Below are 24,218 nucleotides of genomic sequence, written 5' to 3'. Positions count from 1 at the left end.
AAAATTGCTATCGGATTTTTTGTTAACTGGTCCAATCACCAATATATACAAATTACTTATTTCATGTTGTCGGATAACATTTGATAAGAAAGAGTAGTAAAATAATTGTTGGGCCCCCCAAATCGATTACTTAGGAATACGAGCGAAAATAAATGAAGAAGAATAAGATGGAATTAGAGCTACTAAGTTATACAATTTAAGATCTTTAAAATTGAACATATATCAATAAAATATAATTTTATGTACTTAATTTTATTAAATAGATAAAGTCTTATATCTAGACAGTATGAGCATATTATTTTTGATAACATGGAAATACATTAAAAAGTTGAAGCAATAATCAACCTGATTTTTTGTCTAAATACAAGGCAAAAATAGGTAAGATATGACCTTTTTATAAGATTTTGCATAGTTGCTATGTACATAACAAATAACTCGGGAGTAGTTTACACAATATAACGCTCTTAACTCAATTTTAGTTTTTTTTGCCTAACATTTTCCTAATTTTTTTCCTCCATTAAAATAAAGAATCATTAGATTAGACTATTAATTTAATATTAACACAAAGAAAAAATAGAGAACATAAAGTCTTGCCTAAAAAATTATAAATATCAAAAAATTTATAAATAGTCCTAGCTTTTCAATGAAAAATGTAGTGAGTTTTTTCATTGCTTTTCCTGCAACAGATATAATTTGCTTTATTAATTACATGCAGTAGTTATTAGGGTTGAGGAATAGTCAAATTTTGTTTTACAAATATAGAAGATAACTCCCAAACAAACTCTGGGTGTTACTCCCCGTTTTTCATCAGCATACCTACACGTAGCTACTCACTCAATACTTAGACGTTCTCTCATCAAAAATATTATCAAAAACAATAATAAGACTTGAGAAAAATAGACAACATGACTTCATGAGTACTTTAGCTCTTTCTATACCTCATCCAAAGTCACATTCATTTTTGCAAATTTATATACAGTACTTCCTCTTATACTTTTGGAATATGAGTTGAACAAAATGCCTGCGAGATTGAAATCATTTTATGCAGTGCCTCTTGAATACTCCCTCTTTTAATACTGTATTAGTAAGTATATGATATACAGCCCTAAGTAATTTTACCTTATACTATTTTGCCTCATGAAAACTTCCCTAAAACCTTTTCGCCTTAATATATATAAATAAATAAGATATCTACGTTGTTCTTTGTTTTTTTTTGTTAAAATTGATGTTACCTTGCAATTTTTAATCAAAGTAATTCATGAATAATACAATAGAATACATTATATGATTGTTTTTGTTGAAAAACGATAAATTCTTCTCAAAATTTCAATGCATACACCAAAAAAATCTCAATATTTTATAAATTTGAACCAGAGATAAAGTAGGTAATAAAATTAGTATAATAATACAAAATAAAAAAAGGCAACGATTAGAAACGAATAATTGATAATCATTTCTACATTAGTAATTATCATTAAACAGTATAGAATATTCATACTATAAAAGACTCTTGGATTGACAAACAAGTATAATATGATGCAAGAACATAATTCCATCATGGTTCGAACAGAAAATAAACATTTAATGTTTAGAAATATTGCAATATTTTGATTTCAACCAAAAATAAACAATAACGACGTATAAACTTGATTTATTTATAGATTAAGGTAAAATTTCCTTAAGACGAAATGGCTTTAAAGCAAAATAGTTAAGACATCATGAGATGCAACAAGAGGGGAATTCTATCTAAAATATGTCAGCTTACTAGTTCCTTAAATAAGTCTGGATTTCATAGATATGCCCGATTCGATCTATGGAGCTCCTTCCTTTTTTCTGATTGCCTACATATCATGCGTCTAACTGAATTCGATGGAAGTTTTTGCAAGGAGGTAAACAAAATGATTAATGGATTCCTTCATCTCAGCACGAAACGTAACCTCTCGACGAAGAAAATAATCTCTCCGAAAAGATAGGGATTTCTAGGAATTTTAGTTTCTGTGGCATACGGAAATTTCGTCATGGCATGAAGTCGATTTTGCAAAGACTAAGTACAGTTTGTTATATAATTAAACTTGTGCCTAATGTAAAAGGAACGTTCCATTCGCTTGAATAGCCCGTGGCGTAAATACATCTCTAGTTGATATATATTTACAGAAGTGAATCCTTTGCTTCTGAGAAATGCAGTGGAAGTTCTTGGAAACATGGAAGAATTGCATTAAAACTCTTCTGGCTACATTGTCTCTTTAAAAGTTTATGTGGTTGAAGAGGAAAAACAGTTTCAAACTACCTTGTCTAAATGATATTCCAAATGGGAGTCAGGTAAAAAACCATAAGTATTAAACAGATAGGAAGATAGTGGTTGCAGAGGTATCAGAATACCTATCAGATAATTTAAGTTGTTATTTCTGAAGTTCAGAAAGAGAGACAGCTTCACACCTTTGTGGGACTGACAAGTTTTAAAACCTTTTGGACTGCTGATAAAGGAACGCTTCAGAGACTCAGTAATCAGAAAGGACTTTTTCAAATTACCTTCCAATGACAAAATATAAACATCACGTTGTGATCGTGAAAATTAAAAATCTGGATCTACGCCATAAAGGCATCCAGATTTAAGACTCCTTAGGCAAAATAATGTAAGGCAAGATTACCTGGCACAATGATATACATCCTGGAGCACAAGAATAAGTACACCCAGTGACTTGTTTTCATATATACTTACTCACTAGATGGCTCATAAGTTGAATCAACATAACTTTTTTTATACTTTTTTACTACAACTAAAAGTGATTTTATTTACAAACGAAGAGATGTTTAACTCAATTTAGTCAAACTGTATCAAATCTTTTTTTTAAATTATTCCAATAACACACACAGAATAAATTTTTATTACTAACTAAAAATATAAAAGGAAAAGTGCAAGTCATGTATTTTAATTAAATTCCTTTGTTTAGTTTTTGATATAAATTTGATATCGTAAAATAATATAATACGCAGAAATTTAATCATTCAAGCCCTTAAAAGGGATTGTTTTTATTGTATTTATTTATTAAAAAGTAATATTCAGACTATAATTTTATATTTGTTAACGGGTGCAACCATGACTGGCTACGGGGACAGTAACAAAATTAGACGCATTTGCATTTAAATTCAATTAGTGCAAAAACAATGATGATAGGAACCAAGTAAATTCTGATAAAATTGACCACTAATCAAAAAACCAATGGACATTGACATCCTGTTTATTTGCATTTATACAAAGGATATAATTACAGGATATAATTTATACATCTATGTTTTTTTAATTGCAGATGAATACGGGGTGCGGCTCATATTTTAGACAACCGTCTGAAGTTGACCTCCTCATTGTACTTGGACCCTCTTAAGAATGTTGTAATGCCATGGCTGGAAGAGCAATACCTTCCAGATACGAGGTTTATGTGAATTCAAGACTCAACACCTTGTCATATTACAAAAACTGTCATGAATTACCTCGACAGTCAGTTCAAAGTCGTTATCAAAACTGATTAGTGTCCTTCCAAAACTCCTGATTTAGTCCCTGTGATTTATAGCTGTGCTCAGAGCTGAGAAAGAAGGTAAAAGAACATGCCCATAGCTCCCAAGGGCCCTTGAAGGAAAATTTCTTGCTTCAACAAGAAATATGTAATAAAGGTATTTAATTGCACAATTAACATTTCATACTTTGTCAATTTTTTATTAAAATGCCATCATACCATTAAATAAAATGACTTGAAAATATTGTATGGATAATTCTGACCCCTCCCCCCCCCCCAACTCTGTATAAGTATAAAGTGCAACCACAAGTGAGTGCTCATTAATGAGAGAGTTACGTTCATGAGTTATATGTGCAGGTTTTGTTGCACTCAGAGTATAATTGAGGATCAAAAACGAAGGAACTCCTGTCAATGTTTACATTCATTTTCTTTATCTCAGAGGTGTTCGCAGCTAATTTAACGAAACGCCATGATAGCTAAGTTGCTCTCCTTACAAATAATAAGTGTAGTGACACAATGAAGATATCAACTCTAATATTTATAAACATAGATATATAATTTATTTTTTTAAATTAATAAAATACAATTTATTTTTGCATAGGCATAACATATTTTTATGTACAAAAATAATCTTACAATTATTAATTTTTTGATTTTTAACAAATAAACATTCTTTTTTCCATAAATAGAACACACAACAAACAATATATTTATATATTTTAAATTATTAATACACAAACACTATTTTTACAGCCAAAAAAACAAACAAACAAGTAGAATTTTATTAAAAATATTTATAAGATGTCACATTAACAGTGTCGTTGTATGTTTTGCTATCAACCACTTTACTTTTCCAAAAAAATGTTCTCTATAATTTCCACAGAATCTTGGACTTTCATCTTGGAGGATACTTACGAAACAGAAGCTTTTCAAGAACAGATCGAAACTTTTTAGCCATACAACAATAAATTAAAAAGTTCACAGATGAATTAAAAACTAAGCAGAGATGATTAAGATTGCCTGAAAATAATAAGAAGTTAGTTTGATTCATTAATTAAATGTAGTAAAATAACAGTTTATATTTAATACTTTATATTAGAGATTTTAAAAAGGGATATATTTCCTCTCAAGTATATTTTTAGGGATTTTAAGTATATTTCATTACGAACCAAATAAATCGAATGCTGCTTAGGTTAAATCATAACATATTTTTGATCTTTTAAAAATATTTTGTACTTTTCTGTGTTATTCGAATCATCTCATTTGTTAACTGTATTTGGCCCGTGGGCCGTCAATTGATTATTCCAACTTAAGGATCTAAAAATTTATGATTACTAACATAAAAATGTGTACATTATTTTCGGTTAGCCTTCCATTTTTCAAATATTATTGGTCAGAACGTTGAGTGTATCGGCTAAATTATGTTCAGCAATTCTATGCTAATAAAGATGTGGTTAGGAGAGTGGCGTAATTAAGAAAAGTGATATACAATACTTAATCTTCTAATCAAGTTTGATATTTATATTTTGAAAGTGTCTTAAATAAGTACCATGTGGTTCATTTAAAGCTTGTAAACTTTTGGTTTTAAACTTCAACAAAATAGAATTTCAACAAATTCATACTATAACAGGATGTGTGTCTGAGCTCTCTAAATCGTTGTTAATATAGCCGCCCTTAGCAGTCCTCTGTGATGGCGTCCAAGTACAGGCTGGCAGTGGCTATGAGGGCCTCGGTGTTTGAATGAAGGATACTACTTTCCCTCTACGTACACCCAGAAGTTGTAGTCGAGGTTTTTTTGCATCAGCTGTAGGGGGGGCAAAAATATCAAAAAAGAGCTCAAAATAGCTCGAAAAACTCATTAAAAAGAGTCTTAGAGTAACGGAGGAGATGGGGTTCTTTCATTGTTGGTGTTAAAAATGGCCTCTCCATCCTCACAAGTTTTTTTCAATCGACTTTTTTGACAGTCTGATATGAAACCCCGATATATCCTGTATGGACCCTCATGGACTAAAGGGATTGGCTTAGGGTGTTTTCTTTAACTCCTCCGGGTTAGTTTGGCCTTTTTGACAGACTCTTCTTCCCCTCCAACGTTTCGGACTTGCAGACGGCGTAGATTGGGGTACTGAAGACGCCCTACTGCTTAGTGGGCGCGAATGGAAATTCGCTGATCACGTTCAATTGCCATTTTTTACAACTTGTACGTAAGCTTGAGAGCTTATGTTTGTTTTGTTTTGTTGCTAATTGTATATGCTTTAATATGTCCAAATATGAATTAATTTGAATCACTCAACCTTAATTAATTATTGAATTAGATTTTAATGGACTACTCGGTATATACAAAGTAACCTCATTCCGCCATGAAAAAAACAAAATAGTTAATGATTTGCTTAAGGTTATAAATGTCATCTGTTAACAAGTCACAAAGCTTCGAGTATGTCGATTCATATTTCCTTATCGCACTATGTTTCTATTTGAGTTTAATAGATAATTTAAAAACTCACCTAAGATGTGAAATATAGCAGGGACATGTAGCCGACCTTCATCTCTACATGTGTTGAAATGATTCACTAAACCATGAGTCGGAGAAAATATTTCGTACATTTGAATTCCTGCAAGATAAATGTTGAAAAATGAATCGCACATTACAAAAATGTTCAACATTGTGTTTATTAACATTTGAAACTATCAAATTAATTAGCTAAGTCTTGGTATATATATTTTTTTTTTATCAAAAAAGTTTAGATATGTCACTGATAATTAGTACTCATTATGAACGCATAATTTCTATAATAGTTAGTCCCTGTAGTAACTATTTGGAGTTTTATTTATACAAATATGTTCCATATTGGGAAAATACATTTAAAATTTTGGTATATTGCGGATATTTAAAAAAAAACCCAAAGACTAGTATATTAATTTATCCTCAATAATCAACCAATATTGACCACTTACTGATCCTTATTAAAGGGTAGTTAGACATAAATTGTACAAACAAATTTATGGGAATTCAAGTAATTTCCATCAAATACAAACCAAAGGTGCATGTAAATAATACTCTTTTCTTTTTGGGATTGATATTTTTCACCCACTGCACGAAAGCCTTTTATGCTAAGACTAAAAAAAACTAACTTTTCTTAAAATTGAATCCTCTGGTACAACTTAATAATTGTTTGGCTTACTGATTTCAAAATAACTGTACACATCTTAGAATAGGGGCATCCTCAGGATTATATTTATTTATTTTTTGAGGGAGGAGGCTTAGTTTTTTTTTGGAATTTTTTCCATAACATCGTATTTGGGACAATACAAGAGGCCTAATAATGGCCCTTTTTGACCCAAAATTAACATTTTATTCAAAGTGAAATGACCTATACCTCCAAGAAATGGTGTGATGCCTCTAACTTTGACAAATCAAGTTTTTTGATTGTCTTCAGAAGAAAATGTATTTGCATAGGGGGAGGGAGATATTGACCCTAAGACACTATAGTAATAATAAATGTAGACATAATTGTCCAATAAATTGAAGGTTTGTATCCAAGATTGCATAAATACAAATATATTTAGATATTGTATGTAACTATATTAATGTACAATAATTTAGCAAAAGAAGTAGAGAATAGCAAATAAAAAGCTGCTTTCTTTTAAAACTTACTAATTTATAGGTCATAGAAAGTGTGCTTCATAACAGCCATAATAAACCCTTGTGTTAAAATAATAGTAATCGGGTCTAATTTTATTTGACTTGTATTTAATTGAATCAATTGATTAAATCAACAAGTTTGTACTATTTATGTATATATTTACATAAATGTAGTGTACCCTAAACATTCAACATATAGATTGAAGTTCCTAGTTTTATTTATATATGGGTCATTCCCATCAAATCACTACACCAAAGAGGCATTTTTTAATCTGGCCTCCTCAAAAAATTGATTAAATTTAGTAAAAGTTCATAACTTTTCATACATTTTTTTATGAATTAATTTACTTTTATTTATTCAAATATATATATTATCATGTTTTGGTCAAAAACAAAGAAGAATGAACAATTGTATGTTTAATTAAATTTACTTCAACAACACATGCAAAAAAGAAGAAGAAAAAAAAAGCAAACCCATAGATCGGATAAGCAAATTATATCATAAACAGAGGATTTTGAGCTAGTTCTGGCAAATAATTATAAGTAAAAATTCTAAATTGATTATTTGTATGTCTATTGATTGAGAATGAGTTGTGTATGAGAGATGTAATCATGAAGCCACGAAAGGAGCCCTTGGTTCTTGTGCTTCACTTCATATATTATGTTTTTTGCTTCGGAGATGAGCCACTCAATCTTCCACCTTAACTTATCGTGAGTGGAATTTTTGGCCGAAAACATGTTTGACGATTGACATCTCGCCGAAAGACAATGTACATTTTGCTAAACATATATTCCGCCATAGAACTATATAGGACATTTAAAAATGAAAAATTATATCAAATTTATTTATATATACGATTGCATATCTTAATTGAATTTAAAAGGATATTATGATAAATAGGTATTGTTCATATGCTATTTATGTAAAACATTTACATTATTGAGTATTTTTTTGCAAAATAATATTTTATATTCATTAATGACAACAAAGAGGAGTGGTTCATTGTAAAATAAATGTAGTGAAAAGGCTACAGACAAAATCGTAGCGTGGTAAAATTGTGGTGTACATAATCATTCGGAGACAAAATTATTGTGGCTAATATTCTCGTGAAGCATCACCACTGTAAACAATATATTTATAAGTAATTTCATTGCAAGACATTATCGTGTGCAATTTTGATGCAATTTATATTATATTTGGACGATAAATTATTGAATGATGAAGAAACTTGCACTGAAATACATGGCATTTCTCAGTCTTTATGACTCTTTTATAATATGCTATAACACCGTCCAAAATCCTTACTGTACAGGTGAACAGCTGGTCCCCGAGGTAGATCAAACTCTATCGTTGCAGATACCCTTAAGCATCAAACAAAACAAATTTATATCTTAAGACATAATATAGGTATGTAATATATTTGTATTAATATCCAATTTTAAGGGACGGATTGTGTACAATCTCTAGGGGGGGGGGAGGGGGTTATCATAGCATATTAGAATAGGTCCTAGATACTTGGGGATACAGCAGCATTAGAGTTGAAAGTGCCTATTGGCCCAGCAATTCCTCAATTTGGGATACTATGATAGTTTTTGTGATGCTCAGAGAAGTAGAAACGGAAAAAATGAAGTTTGCTTAGGGGCCCAGTAGTTCACCTGCACAACCGGTATCCAAGGTGTATAATAGCATATTAGAAGGGGTCTTAAGTGCTTAGAAACGCGTTGGTAGTAAAGTTGACACCATTTTTTGTCCAATCACTTCACATGTCAATCGACTACGATAGTGATCCTTAATTCTAGACTGAGTCCAACAAGGACTTACTTCTACCCAACAAATCATTAGTATTAGTCTTTGTCTTTTATGGGCACAGTTCCACGTTGATATTATATACTTCAATATTATTTCCTCAAGAATTAAAAAAATAATGATAACAGCTTAGAAAAGAAAAAGAAAAAACTATATGGATTGCCACCTACAAAAATTAACTACAAGAAAGATACATTAAACAAAAATATTGAGAAAACATACCTAATTTAATGATGTGACATGCAATAAAGACCAAAATGATACAAATCAGAATTCCAGTTGATTTTTCCTTTCGACTCTGAAAATGCTTATTATTGGAGGTCATTTGTGTTTGAGAAGGTGATGATGGCTTATCAGTTGAACATGAGCGTTTAAATGTATCTGTTGAATGGGGTGAGCCCGTGGGTGCAAACTCAATTAGTGAGGATGAGGTGTTGATTGTTGATCCTGATGCTTTATTTTTTGTATGACTTTGGGGGTGGTGGTGCTGATGATGGTGATTAACACTGAGAAATCGAACCGTGGAACGGCTTTTTGTTGATCCTATACATGAATCGTTTCTTTTGATATTTTGCTTACTCATAATGGAGGATGATGCACTCTGTAAAGTTCGAGTTGAGCTTGTGCTTCGGCCGCCTACATATCTATGAGGTAAGAAAAAATTTATGTGTATTAGTAAACGAATATTGTTTATTGATCTGTTTAAATAAATTTTTTAATGGCATGTTTCTGTACCTATACATTTGTATATTACAGCGGAGCTGATTCATTAAATTTTTGAAATGTTGAGTTCTTCAGGTCTCAAAATATTAGATATTGTCTGTGTATAACTTCGGTACGTCAAGCGTAGGAACACAAATCGAAATATTGACGAATGAAAAGTGGAAGGATCTCGACTTTAAAAAAAAATAGAAATGCTCTCCGAGAGAACTGACTCCCCTTCCCTCCTCGGAATACTCCATAAGAGCCAATTTACCCTTCGAAGCGCAAATTAACCCAATAACTCGAAAAAGTCGAGAGTCTTCTCCTCTTCATCCGTCAATATATTTCTCACTTTACTTCGCGTCCTCAAAAAAGTTGAGATCCTTCCACTTTTCCTCCGTCAATATATTTTTCGTTTCGCTTTGCATCCCTACGCTTGACGTACCGAAGTTATTTCCTAACTATTGAGGGGTTGCAAGAATTGAATTTCAACTATCCTCCGTCGTTGTCTCTCATTGAATATGACGTGTGGGCAAACTTATACAGGATACCCTGTAGTCTAAATATATCATTTGCAAATATTGACCCGTTTGTAAAAATATTTATAAGTATCTCTACAGCTTTGAATATATACACTGTTTTAGAAAAAATGATGTTTTTGTTTTAATTTTATCTATAAAAATTAATCAAATATTACAGATCTTTGATTAATATAAAAAATTAAGATGTATAAAATTACTATCAAAAGTATTTTCTAATTTTGAATGACAATCTGGTATTGATCTGTTTAAAAAAAAACGATTATTGTAATTACATTAATTGAAGCTTTCCATCTATCTAATTCTTCGTTAATCAACTAATTTGACTGATATATAAAACAAAAGTTACAAATACATATACTTTTTACTTCAGTAGATTAAAAGGAGTAAATTTTGAACAACTTTTTCATGACCTTTATTTGAGACTAAATACCCATAAAACCAAATTTATTAAATATTTAAAGTTGATAAATATTAAAGAAGTTTGCAAATACTTTTTCGTAAGAGACACTTTTATAAAGAATTGACCTCCAAATTGACTTGAGGACAAGTGTAACTACAGATTTAATAACAATATATATATATATATGTTTTTTTTTCAATTACTACAAATTATCAAAATCTTGTAGACATAATAAATAAGGCCTGTCTTAAAAAATTTTAGTGTAGTTTTCAATCCAAGCTGCATTGTGATAGTCATTTTAAATTAGTGAGGGTTTTTAATCAAATGGATAAGTTTACTATTGTACTTGGCCTCAAATAATTTTTGAGGCCATTTATCAAGCCTTCGTTAAGGAAATGGGATTTTCGGCAACCTAAATTTGATGAAGCTGGTTTAAATTTATTTAAAATAGATTTAAATCGTGAAACCAGTTTGTTTTGAAAAATCTATCTGAATGAATGAAACTTTTTTTTGTTGGAAAAATATATTTTCCTTGAACTATTTATAACTTTTAATCAAGGTATGATTAACTGAATTAATTTTTTTGCTTTGTGTACTTCCATTTTTTTTATTTAAGGTATTTGCACTTCTGGAAATGTAATATCAGCTTTTATTCCGTATATCCCACTCAATTCCATCAAAATTCATTAGTACATTTTTGTTCCAAATGCTCGTTAAAAGTAACTGTTATTTTATATAAACTTATAAAGAAAATGAAATTATATTTTTAACTAAAATAATCATAAATTATATCTTGTTGATCCCCAAATCTAATGTTGTTATGATTAATTAGGATAATTTTCAGTCTATATCAAACTGTGTAGGAAGAAATAAAAATTGCTTAATATTTGGTTAACGTTTAACCCAAGTATTCAAGATCATTAACTATGTCAAAAAAACAATGTTCACTTTTGGAGGATTAAAAGTGATTAGTACTAAATGCTATTCTAAAATATTTTTAATACCGATAAGTTTTTAATTTATTTATAAAATTTAGCTATATATGTATTTTTTATAAAATGATGAACGGAAAAAAGTTACCAAGGTCATTAAAACATTCCATTTCTTGGTTTTCGTACGTACTTCTAAATTTTAGCATATATCGATGGAATGTACTACGCTAACATACAGCTGGAAAGCAACGATTTATTTATCTAAAATTATCCTTCATTTATAAGAAAACAAATACTAGCTTATTATACAAATTTATAAAACATATTTAATAGTAATTTTATTTTGCTAATTTTTTTATTTTAATCAAATAACTTAAATGTATAGTATATAGCTGATATTAAAACAAAAACATATTTCCTTCTAAAACAAGATTAAATTTTGAAATCTAGATCTATGGAGTTACCAAAAATATTTTTAATATTTGCAAATGATATTCTCAGACAAAAGTGAACATTTGGAAACCTGTAAGGGTCAACTTTTAGAAAATGTATTTACAAAATAAGCTTCACCCTAATGAATGCAATTGCTGAATATACATTTTGTTCAAGATTATTTATTGATAGAGTTTGAAAAATGTCAAATATTGTAAAAATCGTTTGTTTATTTTATTATTTCAATTTGTATTCAGACAATAATAATAAAATATATTTGTATTCATTAATTCTTTACAAGAAGTAAATCCTTAAATAACACAAAAATAAAAAAAATTAGTATAAAAATAATAATGTTCAACATTGTCATATAAAGATTTAGTAATGTTTGAAAAGCTTATATCATTTTTAACATATAATCTCAAGATTGATATAATGAATTGAAGTACACACATGTCAAAAACAAGACAAGATTAGTAGAAACATACCGGGTAATAGAAAAAATACTGAAACCCGACTCTAAGTATTATTAAAATACTCATTATTGATCAGGATGATGTACATAGAAATTTTTATTTTTTAATATAATAATGCACATTAATTATGAATCTGGTCACCGTCAGTCTCAATGACAGCCTCGAACTGCCTCTGGAACACCTTGCAAACATTGCCAACGTTGTCATTTTGTATGATTATCCACTGTTGGTTAACAGAGATCTTAAGGGAATCAATATTAGTGTTGAAGACATTGCAGGCCTTCTTCTTAATTTGCTACCAAATGGTGTATTCCAGTTGATGCACATCTGGGCTCTGAGCAGGCAAAAGATTTTTGGACCAGAAGTTCATTGCTACCCATTCACTCTTATGCAATATCAGAAATATGGGCTAAATACCCTGCCTGCTGAAATACGTAAGTGGCCTTGTTGGACTTGTTCATGGTCTTGGAGATCTATGCAATCACATTTTCCTTCAACACCATCAAGTAGTAGGCCGTGGGTAACAAGTTTCTAACAGGAAACTAAATTAGGGGCATTTTGCTCCAGTTGATGCTATAACATATATTCTTCTAAGTGACCTTCCTCCCCCATTTTGGATGGAATTGGCCACAGTAGACAAATGCACCTTCTTCTTCTTGGGTAGTCTGAGATTTACATCGTTGGATTGGTCTTAAAGGTCTCCACGATCTCTTGAAGCTTCTCTTGTGTGGGTCTTCCACTCATAGGGTCTCCTTAAGTTTGTCCAATCAGGCAAAAGATTTCTGATCAAACAAACTGTGGGCTTGCTGACGTTTGATGCTTTCATGATATCGAAGGTGGTCCTCCCCGTGCAGACTAAATTACCTATGATGGTTCTTCTTGCCTCTATCGCGACAAATATATAATTTTTGTTTACAACATGTACATCAATCAAAAGCTTAGGATTTAAAATATTCATAACTATAAATTTAATCAACAATATCTATTCAAAACTATATATTTAGAAGGTCTCATTTTCTCCCACACCCGGTAAGCACAGGGTGCGGTTTTACAATTCAGATGTACTTAAACCGGGTTTTCTTGGGAACCCTTAGTCGTACAGGTTTAAAAATTACTTTATCAGATTGAGCAGACAATTTTGTATAAGTTATGTGTACAAAACGTTGAAAATGGTATCCAAGTACGACCGTTGTACCACGATCATTGTCGCTCTCCATGCAGGCCGGGTTTCCAAAGAGATTTGCGACTGTATACAAAGTCACAAAGGAGTTCAAGGAGTCTGGAGGGATGGGAACACCAGCAACGAAGAAGATAGATAGATCTGCGTACAAAATTGACTTTAAGTCAATTTGGAGATGTTATGGTCTAAGGAAATGTACCCCCCAGCTCACTGGACTGCAATCCATTGGATTATTTCGTGGAGGGCGTCTTGGAGAGGGAGTCCAACAAGCGGGCTCACAACAATTTGGCTTCTCTGAGAGGTTCATTATTGAGTCTCTGAACAATATGAATAAAAATCACCTGATCAAGGCGTGCAGCAGGTACCGCACCAGGTTGGAGGCCGTGGCTGAGGGTGGTTGGATTGAATGATTAGGTTCATTGAGGGTCCTTACGTTTGTATATAAATGAATTTGTAAATTTACTATTTTAAGAAATAAAAAGGTTTATATCCTGGTCTCGAAAATTCTTAATTGTGAAACCACACCTTTTATATCCAAGATAATTTGTAATAATAATAATGGTATTCTCTTGATAGAGGTAGAACGAATACAATATTTGAATATAATGAACAATGTACCAATAATACTTCGAAAGTCACTCCGATTTTTGACTACTTTGCAACAATGGATGGAACAGAACCAATTTGAAAGACTTAATTTAAAGGGCCTAATAAAAAAAAAGCTCAGGTACTAATATATTTTGGATATTTTTAGATTAACAATTTAGTTTTTCATAATTGATTTCAATTCTACTTCAAGGCTAAAATTAGAGACTAAAACGTTCATTAATTTATAACTTCTACGCTTTAGCTTTGGTTCTTATGTTCATCCTCGTATTTTTATTTTTGAGCTGTAAATAATGTTAAAAAATTAATTTATATTCTGCTAAATGGCCGATCGAAAATATTTTTGTAATTGTGTGTATAAAACAAATTGATTAGCTAGAGTTTATAATCAAATAGTATACACTTTGTAATCGTTATAAGATGGAAAAATGATTAATAAGTCACAAATGATGTTCATTGCACATTTTTTGTTTAAGTCTACCAGTATTGTTCTACTGGTAGTGCGTAGAAAAACGAGCTTTCTAATTTACATAAGGTACCCACACAAAAGAAAAATTACCCTCATTTATGTACATTTTCAATGAAAGTCAAACAATGTAGGTACATAAAATAAAGCCTTAATTTTATCTTATGTTTAAAGACATCCAAATGTATTTGCCCATAATCCAAGCAATATGTTGATGTTATTACCTCTTTTTTTATAAATCTATAGCTTCATTGTATATCGAGGGTTGAGAGTCAAATGGCCATAACTCAAAAATAAAAAAATTAGGTATTTTTGCCTGTATGTCATCCCAGAAGTCTAATATTTCATATTAATACTTAAAAATAGAGACATTCAGACTAATCAATAGAATTTCTTAAATAAATGTTATTTTAGAAATTGGACAATACCTTTACTTTTATCTTTATACAGTAAATATTTGACTTACGACAGTTTGTCTCTCGTCTCACGATAAATAAACAAAAACCAAAAACAAATTAAAATCATGTTCTTACCATTTCGTTACATTTTTTCAAATACTTTTTTTTTTAATCTCTACTATTTAGAGATTATGATTACTTAACAGCCACTCTGATTTGAGGCAAGACTTGATTGTTATATCTTAGTGTGGACCATTTAACACACAAAAATATCCAATAACTCAAGAAAAATAATGTTTAAAATATTACATCACTTATAACTGATAAAATGTCTATAAACTGGTATAGTTTTTTTCTGAGAAATTTTGATAATATTTTTGGCAGCTTTCATACGGAGCTTCATTAAGAATCCTATTTTGATATGATAAATTATGTTTATTGTTATCAAAGTCCACGTCTATGTTCCAAGGGTGTTCTGCGTAAATCAGGAAAGATGCTTAAGCTTGGAAGACATCAATGGTTCCAAAAAAACAATTACCCAAAGCAAACATCCAAAAAAGTTCAAAAATGGCTCAAAAGGCACAAGGTTAGGGTCATAGACTAGCTAGTCCAAAATCCTGACATTGAACTACATTGAAAAAAACAGTGTGGAAAATACATGAAACAAATCTCATTGACCTTTGGAGATTCTGTCAAGAAGAGTGCGCCAAAATCGATCCTATTGTTTGACTCAATTTCATAAGGACTTATCCCAAACTCATTCAATATTTAAAGAGCCCCTGAGGCCATGTCACAAACTATTAAATACTTTTGCTCTTTGAGTATGGATAATTATGGAATACCAAAAATGATATTTTGTTCATTTATCCGGTAAAATGAATAAATAATTTAATTTATTTTTGTTCAAAGTAGTTTTTGATTGACTAGTGATATTCTAAATGAGTTTGTAGATCCAACATGAACATCTAATTATGTTTTCTTGGCATTTTTGTGAGGGTAATAATAGCTTGGTCTCAATTGTATCACAGGATTCCCCGAAAGTTCTTCCCTGGAGAATTTCCACCTCGTGAACTCCTCACGAGGAATTCCCCAAAGTATATTCCCACCTATATTAATAAACCAATTTCTAAAAAAAAATAAAGTAAGACGATTTTTTGCATATCTATTTTCTATTAAAATTGTATTTTCCATATATTTTCTAAATTAACAGCAAATATAAACATGAGATAATATAAACACATTAATTTTAAAAGAAATAAATATTCAAAATACAATATTATGAGCAATAGCTTGTAAATAATCAAAAAATTTCTAATCATTTAAAATAGTCACAATATGTTGGTTATATTCACGATATCGTCTAACATGCGGAGGATGACTTACAGGTTGTTGAATTATATATATGTGGATCAAGTTTTCTTCATTCTTTAAAAGTTCGAGAAACATCCAGAAAACTGGATGGCATGAAGAAACTTGCGAAGAAAACTGACGGTACCACCCTTGAAATTACAAGTATTTTAATTGCATAGAGATAATTTAACAGCTTGCAGGTCATCCTTGGCCTATTGGACGATATCGTGATGGTAACCAACAAATTGTGACTATTTTAAATGATTATGATAATCGTGAACAGTTTAAAGGAAATATTAATGCAAAAATATCAACTTACTTTATCTTTTTGCCTTTTAATTGAAATTGGTTTATTAATATAGGTGGTAATTTTCCGAATACTGTATCACACGTAAATTTATCAACAGTAAGTGTATTGATTTGGAACTATTATGTTTTGGAATTTTTTATCAAATTTTAAATTATTATTTTTTAACTACGCATAAAAATGTAATTAAATATATTTTTGCATTTCAATTCACATGTATGTGTGCAAAATGAATGAATGAGTTAAATATCTCAATAAATTAGTTTAAAACAGGACTTTCATTGAGGAAAGTTTTTATTTTCAGTGATTAGTATTCAATAATGAAATAATTCTCTGTTAGGATAAAATTACTAACATATTTTACAATAAGTTGAAAATAAATTTTTTACCAAATGGGTTTCAAATATTAAATAATATTTACCTACTTATAATAAATATAATACTGTATAAAGCAGTTTACCTGCATTATTTTATTATTATTAAATTTATACAAGCGCAAAGTTTTAATATAAAACTATGTTGAGATTTTATATTTATTTATATTATTATGTAAATATTATTGCACACTGCGCAGTGGGAAAAAATATTCAAAAAGCTGGTAATATTTTAAAATTATACAGATTTGCATAAAAACTTGTCGACAAAAAAATCTTTTGTTTTCAACTTAAATTATAATATCCCAAATCAATTACTTTGTCACACCTTTTGAACACAATTATATAAATCATTTTTTAAATTTCTATATTCTATAAACAACATATCTACAGTTGTGAAAAAGAAAATTCCGGTTGAGTGTTAGAACCCCACTCAAGAAGATGTGATAACTAAAATAAAATAACCTTGAGTTACGTCATGTTGGTTGATATACAATATTAACTATGTGTAGTGCGTCAATATAAAAGAAATCTTGAATAAAACTCGAGTAATTTATTTAATCCTTAATGTGTTTTTTTTTCTTTTAGTTAATCCTTATATAAATAAAATAGAGTTTGTTGGTCTATCCTTTATAAGCATATACAACGTTGGACAAAGGAGACTGAAACTTTGCATGATTTCATCTTTTGAACCTTTTTCAGGCTAAGATAGGGTTCCAATTTGCGAAGGGTGGGGAGGGGGTCACATAAGGGGTTGTATTTCAACGAGAATATATAAGGGGTGTAATTATAGTTCAAAAAGTGATTGGAGTCTTACAAAGCAAGTATTTGAATAATTACGTTTTCTAAATTTATTCAAAATCAAAAAAGCTATACGGAAAAAATATATCTGAAAATTGCAATTTCGAATTTTTCAGGTGCAAAAAATGAACTTCAAATGAAATATTGGATTCGTAAATAAAGTAAAGTTTGTAGAGATTTGTCTGGAAATTTACTTGAATAAAAATTTGACATATAAAAATTGAGATTCAACTGAAAAATATATTTTTTTTTCATCAAACGACAATTTTTAAGAAGGAATACCACAAAACGGCGCATTTTGTAAATATACTTTTTGACTCAAACACTATCAATTTCCTCAATATTTATTCAATGTTTATGAAGTGTTTGCAAACATTAACCAGATATCGTGAGTAATTTTTTCGAGAACATTAGTAATTACGAAAAAATATTGGTAGGTTGGGGTTTTTCTTGATAATGCCAATATATGCTATTAGTTAATATTTTGCAAAATTAGTGATAAAAAAGTTTTTTTTTCGATTTTCCTCGTTTATTAAGATTTGTTAATTTTTTGAGTCAAATTAAAAATATACTTCTCATCTAGACAATTTTTTTGATGCATATATTTTGCCATGTTATTTGAAGTTATCACGATATATTTTGTTTAATTGATAATAATATTAGTCAGGTGACGAGGTAATAATTGGAGTATTGAGGGGGAGGGGTGCTGTGAAGATACTTTGTGGATTACTTAACTTAACTGTACAGATATACTTTTCTTGCCTCTATTGTTATTGTCATAGTCGAAACATTCATATTACATTTATTTGTATATGTAGTATATAGAAGTATTTGAGAAATAATTTTCCAATTATTTTGACCATTGTCGATGTGATTTCTTGTTCTCTTCTTGGTCCGAGTAACTCCGGTTATCTCTTTCGTGGTATATAAATGAAAATCATTTTTTCATAGACAGTGATACCAATCGGATACCTTTTTAGCAGAGTTTATGAAGAGACTCCTTTTTACCTCCATTAGATGCCACTGGGATATTTTAATAAAAATCTAAAGGAAGAACTCCTTCAAAGATATGTAAATACGTTTGATATCTGGATAATAAATAGATACTCACTACGCTTAGTATTGATACTAGTAGGAAAGTGTTCGTATCTTAATACATATTACACCTTTTTTGGTGATGTTTCAAATGAAAGTAAAAATCTACATGGTACCCCTAACATTTGAAGGAGAGTAGCTTAGCTTCCATGACGTTTCATTAGATCCGCTACACGCAGTTGTGGTTAGGGGGAGTGTGAAAGGAAATAAACAAGAATAAAGACAAGAATTACACAAATATCGATCCTCAGTTCTACTCTGAATCTAACAAAGACTTAGATTTTTAACTCTGCAACAAATTATAAGGGTTACTCTTCGTATTTTATGAGCACACACATTTGGTATTTATTAATTATATGTTGTATTGAAAGGCAGTTTACTCCTCTGGAATTAAAAATAATTACAACTACATAAGAAAAGAAAACTAATTCACTCTTCAGTACTCAGTATGTGTAGGTTCACGTCTCTGTTATTCCAAAGAAGGAAATATATTTTATATATACATAAAGGGTTTTTAATAGGGACGCTCCCATTTTCCGTTAATAGGTTTTGAAAACAACGTCATATTTGTTACTGTTTTTTAACAGCTGTGCACAAAAATAATTGTAGTTTTATCATGGAGCAGTACACACTCGAGCAACACTTGCAAATTATTAAAATTTATTACAAAAGTGGTGAGTCTTTGATCCAAACTTTAAGAGCGTTAACGCCAATTTATGGTCAACGTAATCGACTTGCAAAATCAGCAATTCAACGTTTGATGAAAAATTTGAGTACACATACACGCTACATAATGTTTCTGTGCCAGTGAGACAAGAAAATGCACGAAGTGTAAAAAATATTGCTGCTGCAAGCGCATCAATTCAAGATAACCCAAATTTGTCTCTTACGCGTCGTTCTCAATCGTTGAACATCCTTGTGACATCGTTGTGGCGAATTTTGCGAAAAGATCTGGGCCTACACCCATATAAGATCAAGTTGACACAAGAACTGAAGGCGCTTGACCACTTCAAACGTCGGGGATTCGTAAAATGGGCTGAAGGAAAATTCGAAAATGATCCTGATTTTCAACGTAAAATCATCTTCAGCGATGAGGCACATTTTTGGCTCAATGGCTTTGTTAACAAGCAAAATATGCGCTATTGGGCCCAAAAAACCCTACACGTGATTCATGAGGCGTCATTACATCCCCAAAAAATTACTGTTTTGTGTGGATTGCATGCTGGCGGTGTCATTGGGCCGTACTTTTTCGTCGACGATGACAATCGCCACGTTACTGTGAATGGAAATCGTTACCGCGCCATCATAACTGATTTTTTTTTTGCCTGAATTGGAAGATATGCACTTGGACGATATGTAGTTTCAACAAAACGGTGCCACTTCACACACAGCAAATGTTATAATCGATTTATTGAAGAGTAAGTTTGGTGAGCGTCTTATCTCCAGAAATGGACCAGTCATTTGGCCGCCTCGCTCGTGCGATTTAACGCCTCTAGACTATTTTCTTTTGAGTCACGGGAAAGCCCTGGTCTACACCAATAATCCTTCGACGTTAGAAGATCTCACAACAAATATTCAACGCGAAATTGCTCCAGTTTCAGCCAATTTATGCGAAAAAACAAAAATTGGGTTCAACGATTAGACTTCGTAAAACGTGCAGATGGTAGTCATTCAAACGACATCGAATTTCATTCATAAATTAACTTGAATGTATTTTAACGGCAAATAAAGAAATCGTCGATATCTCAAACCGTTTTCGTTTTATTTTTTTTAAAAATGTGAGCGCTGTTAATGAAAAACTCTTTATATACTTTACAAACACAATTTCTTTGTCAGATTGAGTAACTATAATACATATATTTAATCAGTGCAACTACATCTGACCATTTAAATAAACATTTGAAAAAAAATTGTCTTTTTATTCAAATTTATGGGATGAGTTATGATACCCACAAATTTTAGATATATTTTAGAAACTTTATTAAATTTAGGAGACTTATATAAAGTCTAGTTGATTTAAAATATTCTATAGAATTTTTTTTAAATTTCTATTTGGGAATTCCTGCATCTAGTTTTAATTTCAACCTAGCAATCGGCATGGTTTTATGGCTCAATTCTAAATTGTTATGTACCGGAAATCGGAATGCCAGCATAATGGAATTCTTTTTGACACACTGTCAGTTGTTTGCAACATTTTACTACCTCTTATTTTTATTTTATACTTGCAAAGAAAAAGAAGGAGTATTTAAAAAATATAAAAGATAGAACAAAATTAAAGTTAACATTTTATGAGACTATCTCCATCATTACTATAAATTAGATCACAATCTTGGAATTTAAAACTTAAACCATGTATTTGAATACCTCTTCCGACAACCACTTTTTATCCAATAGTTTCTACTTTTGTGTTAGGCTAAAGGTGTTTGGTAAACCATATGATCATGCTGAGTAATGCCGTTTATCCTTGCACTGAGTGGAAGTGAGTCGATTCTCGGAAAATCCCATTTCATGCTTTACATCACATTGGGGTGGGGGGCAGGTTTTAGAGGCTGCACTTATTCAAAAGCATATGCTAATTATTTTGTCAACTGTGTAACCGATGTCCTTTTGATTGTATTTGCGTTGCTCCTCAAATCTTAATAGTACAAGAGAATAGAAGAAGTTGATGTCCCAGATAATACAATACAGCTTCATTGACTCTCTCATTGGTTTACAAAATAGCAATTTCGGTCTCTCTCTCTTTATGTATCTGCCCCTCTGTTTATCATCTACTTTTTTTTTTTTTTCCTTTTGAAATATCTACTTTTTTTTCCTTTTGAAATGCTGCCAAGGCAGTATATACTAGTTTGCTGCGACCACACCACGGCACATCCTGGTTTTGGAAGACCTTACTAACAATACAAATGTAATCCACACAAATTTGTTTATATTTTGTAGTATCTATGATGCAAAAGTTGTGATATTTCTTTCTTAATATAAAAACAGGGACATATACAAATTGCATGGTTGGTTTTTTACTGAAGTGTACCACAAAGAAATATACTTTTTTTAGGTTTAAAATGGTACAAATAGTTTGTATGGAGCAAAAGTATTGTTATTTTATGTAACTATGGACTTTTTAACACAGTAAAAACTGCCCAATTCTGCAAGCTCTTGCTCATATGAGCAAATTAAAAATTCAATTATTGAGTTATTTCGGGTACATTTATACTTTTTTATCCTGCATCAAGTAATAAATGTTTATATATTTGAATACAGAAGATTTTAATTGGAGACTTTTTGTTTCATTTTCCAAAAGAGGTAATTGTGAATGGATCGTAGGTATTTGTTGTTTGCCTATAAACAACTCTCAGAATGTTATCCTAGTCCTGAACACCCATTTCATTCAATCAGTTTCACTGATGTTAATCTATCTATCATTACCAAAGTTGTTAAGGATAAGGTGGAAAAAATTTAACACAGAACTGAAGACATATTATAGTATGGAACTTTGTTTTGTTAGTGTAGACCTTAAGAAGACTCCACAACCTCTTTCGAATCTTGCAGAATGCATTCCTATGACAATTTACATTATTAAGGTTTCGTTTCTTGCGTTTGATTTGCATTGGAACTTGTTGTGCAGTAGTTGCGTTATCTTAAGGTTTGTCATCCAGCAGCGTCATGTCCAGCCCAGTGCACTGACTTCATAGGAAGAGCTTGACTATTAGGTTCCTGTATTTAGAAGGTAAGTTCTTTATAGGGATACTTTTATTGCTAGCTCGATCTTCTACTCTTGAAATCACTGAAAAAGGTAAGTCGTCCTATTTCTTATCGAACTTATTGGTTTAGTCAGATTTTTTTAATTTTTTACAGAGTGCTTAAAAGATGCTCATGGGTCTAAAAAGTTGGGGTAAAATTTATTTTTCTCATTTTCATGAATTTACACCCCCTCCTTAATTGGAGTTGCATTATTTTAGTATATACTATAAAAAAGAAGTATTGTCTGAAATTTACATTTAGTAAGGACCCACTTATTCTTTGTTTGTTAATCACTTTTTTCTACTTTTGTCAAAAAAAAAAAAAAAAAAATTACAAATTTGTTTATTCTAAATTACTCCTTGTTTATCGTCATTATTCATACCTTTAAAGTATTGAAACGTACATATGAAAATTATTAAATTATAATTGCCTTTTTAATTTAAGAATATTTAAATTAATTATCTTTCACGAATGAATAAGTAAGACTAGTTTAAAATTTCTGAAAATATAATAAAAATACATAAATTTGATAAGATTTTTCTTTATTATCTGACCCAGGAATTACCCAGGAGCCCAAAGTATACAACAATTCTTCTCCGAAATCTAGCAGAAGAACAATTACCCGAGAAAAGATACACTCTAATATGTACCCATTGCGACATATATTGTAATTCTATCGTCTTGTTCCAGACTATATCGATATAATCACTTATTTTAAATATGTATATCCTTATTGCTTACCTATGCTTCATTTTTGAAGACTTTCGTATCTTTGAATAAATACGAAAATTGAGTATGCACAGAGCAACCAATGGAAATATTCCACTAACAACACATTCATAATAACTATTGAAAACAACATATCTGGCATCTTCATTCAAAATAGTGGTCCAGTAATCCACAGTGGAATTGAATTCTCCATATTGTAGCTGGAATTCAAAAAACTTAGATATGTTGACTAGAAATGAGAGGCCCCCAACAACGCTTAGATAAAACAATGGGGATGGTTTGCACCTAAAGCAAATTAGAATAAATGATATGTTATATATTAATAAATGAGACACACCTCATGGGATGACATATGGCATGATGTCTCTCAGTTGCCACAGCCACTACCATATATATACAAGCTGTGCTGCATATGTTACGGAGAGGATGCCAAAAGTATGGAAATATATATTTGTACCACTCAGGCTCATCATTTTTAAATGCTGCTATGTAGGCTGAGTCAAACAAGTAAAAAACGACCAAAACAGTGTCCATTGTGACTAAACTCATAAGAAGAGCATTGAAAGATGATTTGGTTTCATATAATCCAAGAACGAGAAGAGTGAGGGAGTTGCCAATGAGTCCAACTGTTCCTACTATGGTCAGGCTCACACCCTCAATCCAATAGAGAGAATTATCTAAAATATAATTTTTAATAATTTTTGGTATGTTTTTATAGAGAGATACAGCGT

The 24,218-nt window shown here is 30.7% G+C and overlaps 1 protein-coding gene across 1 annotated transcript in view; it reads right to left on the bottom strand.

Annotated features, from left to right (window-relative positions):
• Positions 1-4,046: 4,046 nt before the first annotated feature.
• Positions 4,047-24,218, bottom strand: part of LOC121129817 (uncharacterized) — a 107,038-nt gene continuing 86,866 nt past the window's right edge. The window contains exons 4-8 of the mRNA XM_040725535.2: positions 23,825-24,164; positions 23,500-23,772; positions 9,182-9,603; positions 6,014-6,121; positions 4,047-4,532 (exon numbers count right to left, since the gene is read on the bottom strand). Of these exons, the coding sequence (XP_040581469.1) occupies positions 4,408-4,532; positions 6,014-6,121; positions 9,182-9,603; positions 23,500-23,772; positions 23,825-24,164 (1,268 nt within the window). The 3' untranslated portion in view covers positions 4,047-4,407. The remainder of the gene's footprint in view (positions 4,533-6,013; positions 6,122-9,181; positions 9,604-23,499; positions 23,773-23,824; positions 24,165-24,218) is intronic.

This window comes from Lepeophtheirus salmonis, chromosome 14, assembly GCF_016086655.4.
Source record: "Lepeophtheirus salmonis chromosome 14, UVic_Lsal_1.4, whole genome shotgun sequence".
NCBI classification, from domain to species: Eukaryota; Metazoa; Arthropoda; class Copepoda; order Siphonostomatoida; family Caligidae; genus Lepeophtheirus; species Lepeophtheirus salmonis.
Note: the sequence above shows the minus strand (reverse complement) of the source record. Positions and strands in the feature narration are given on the sequence as shown.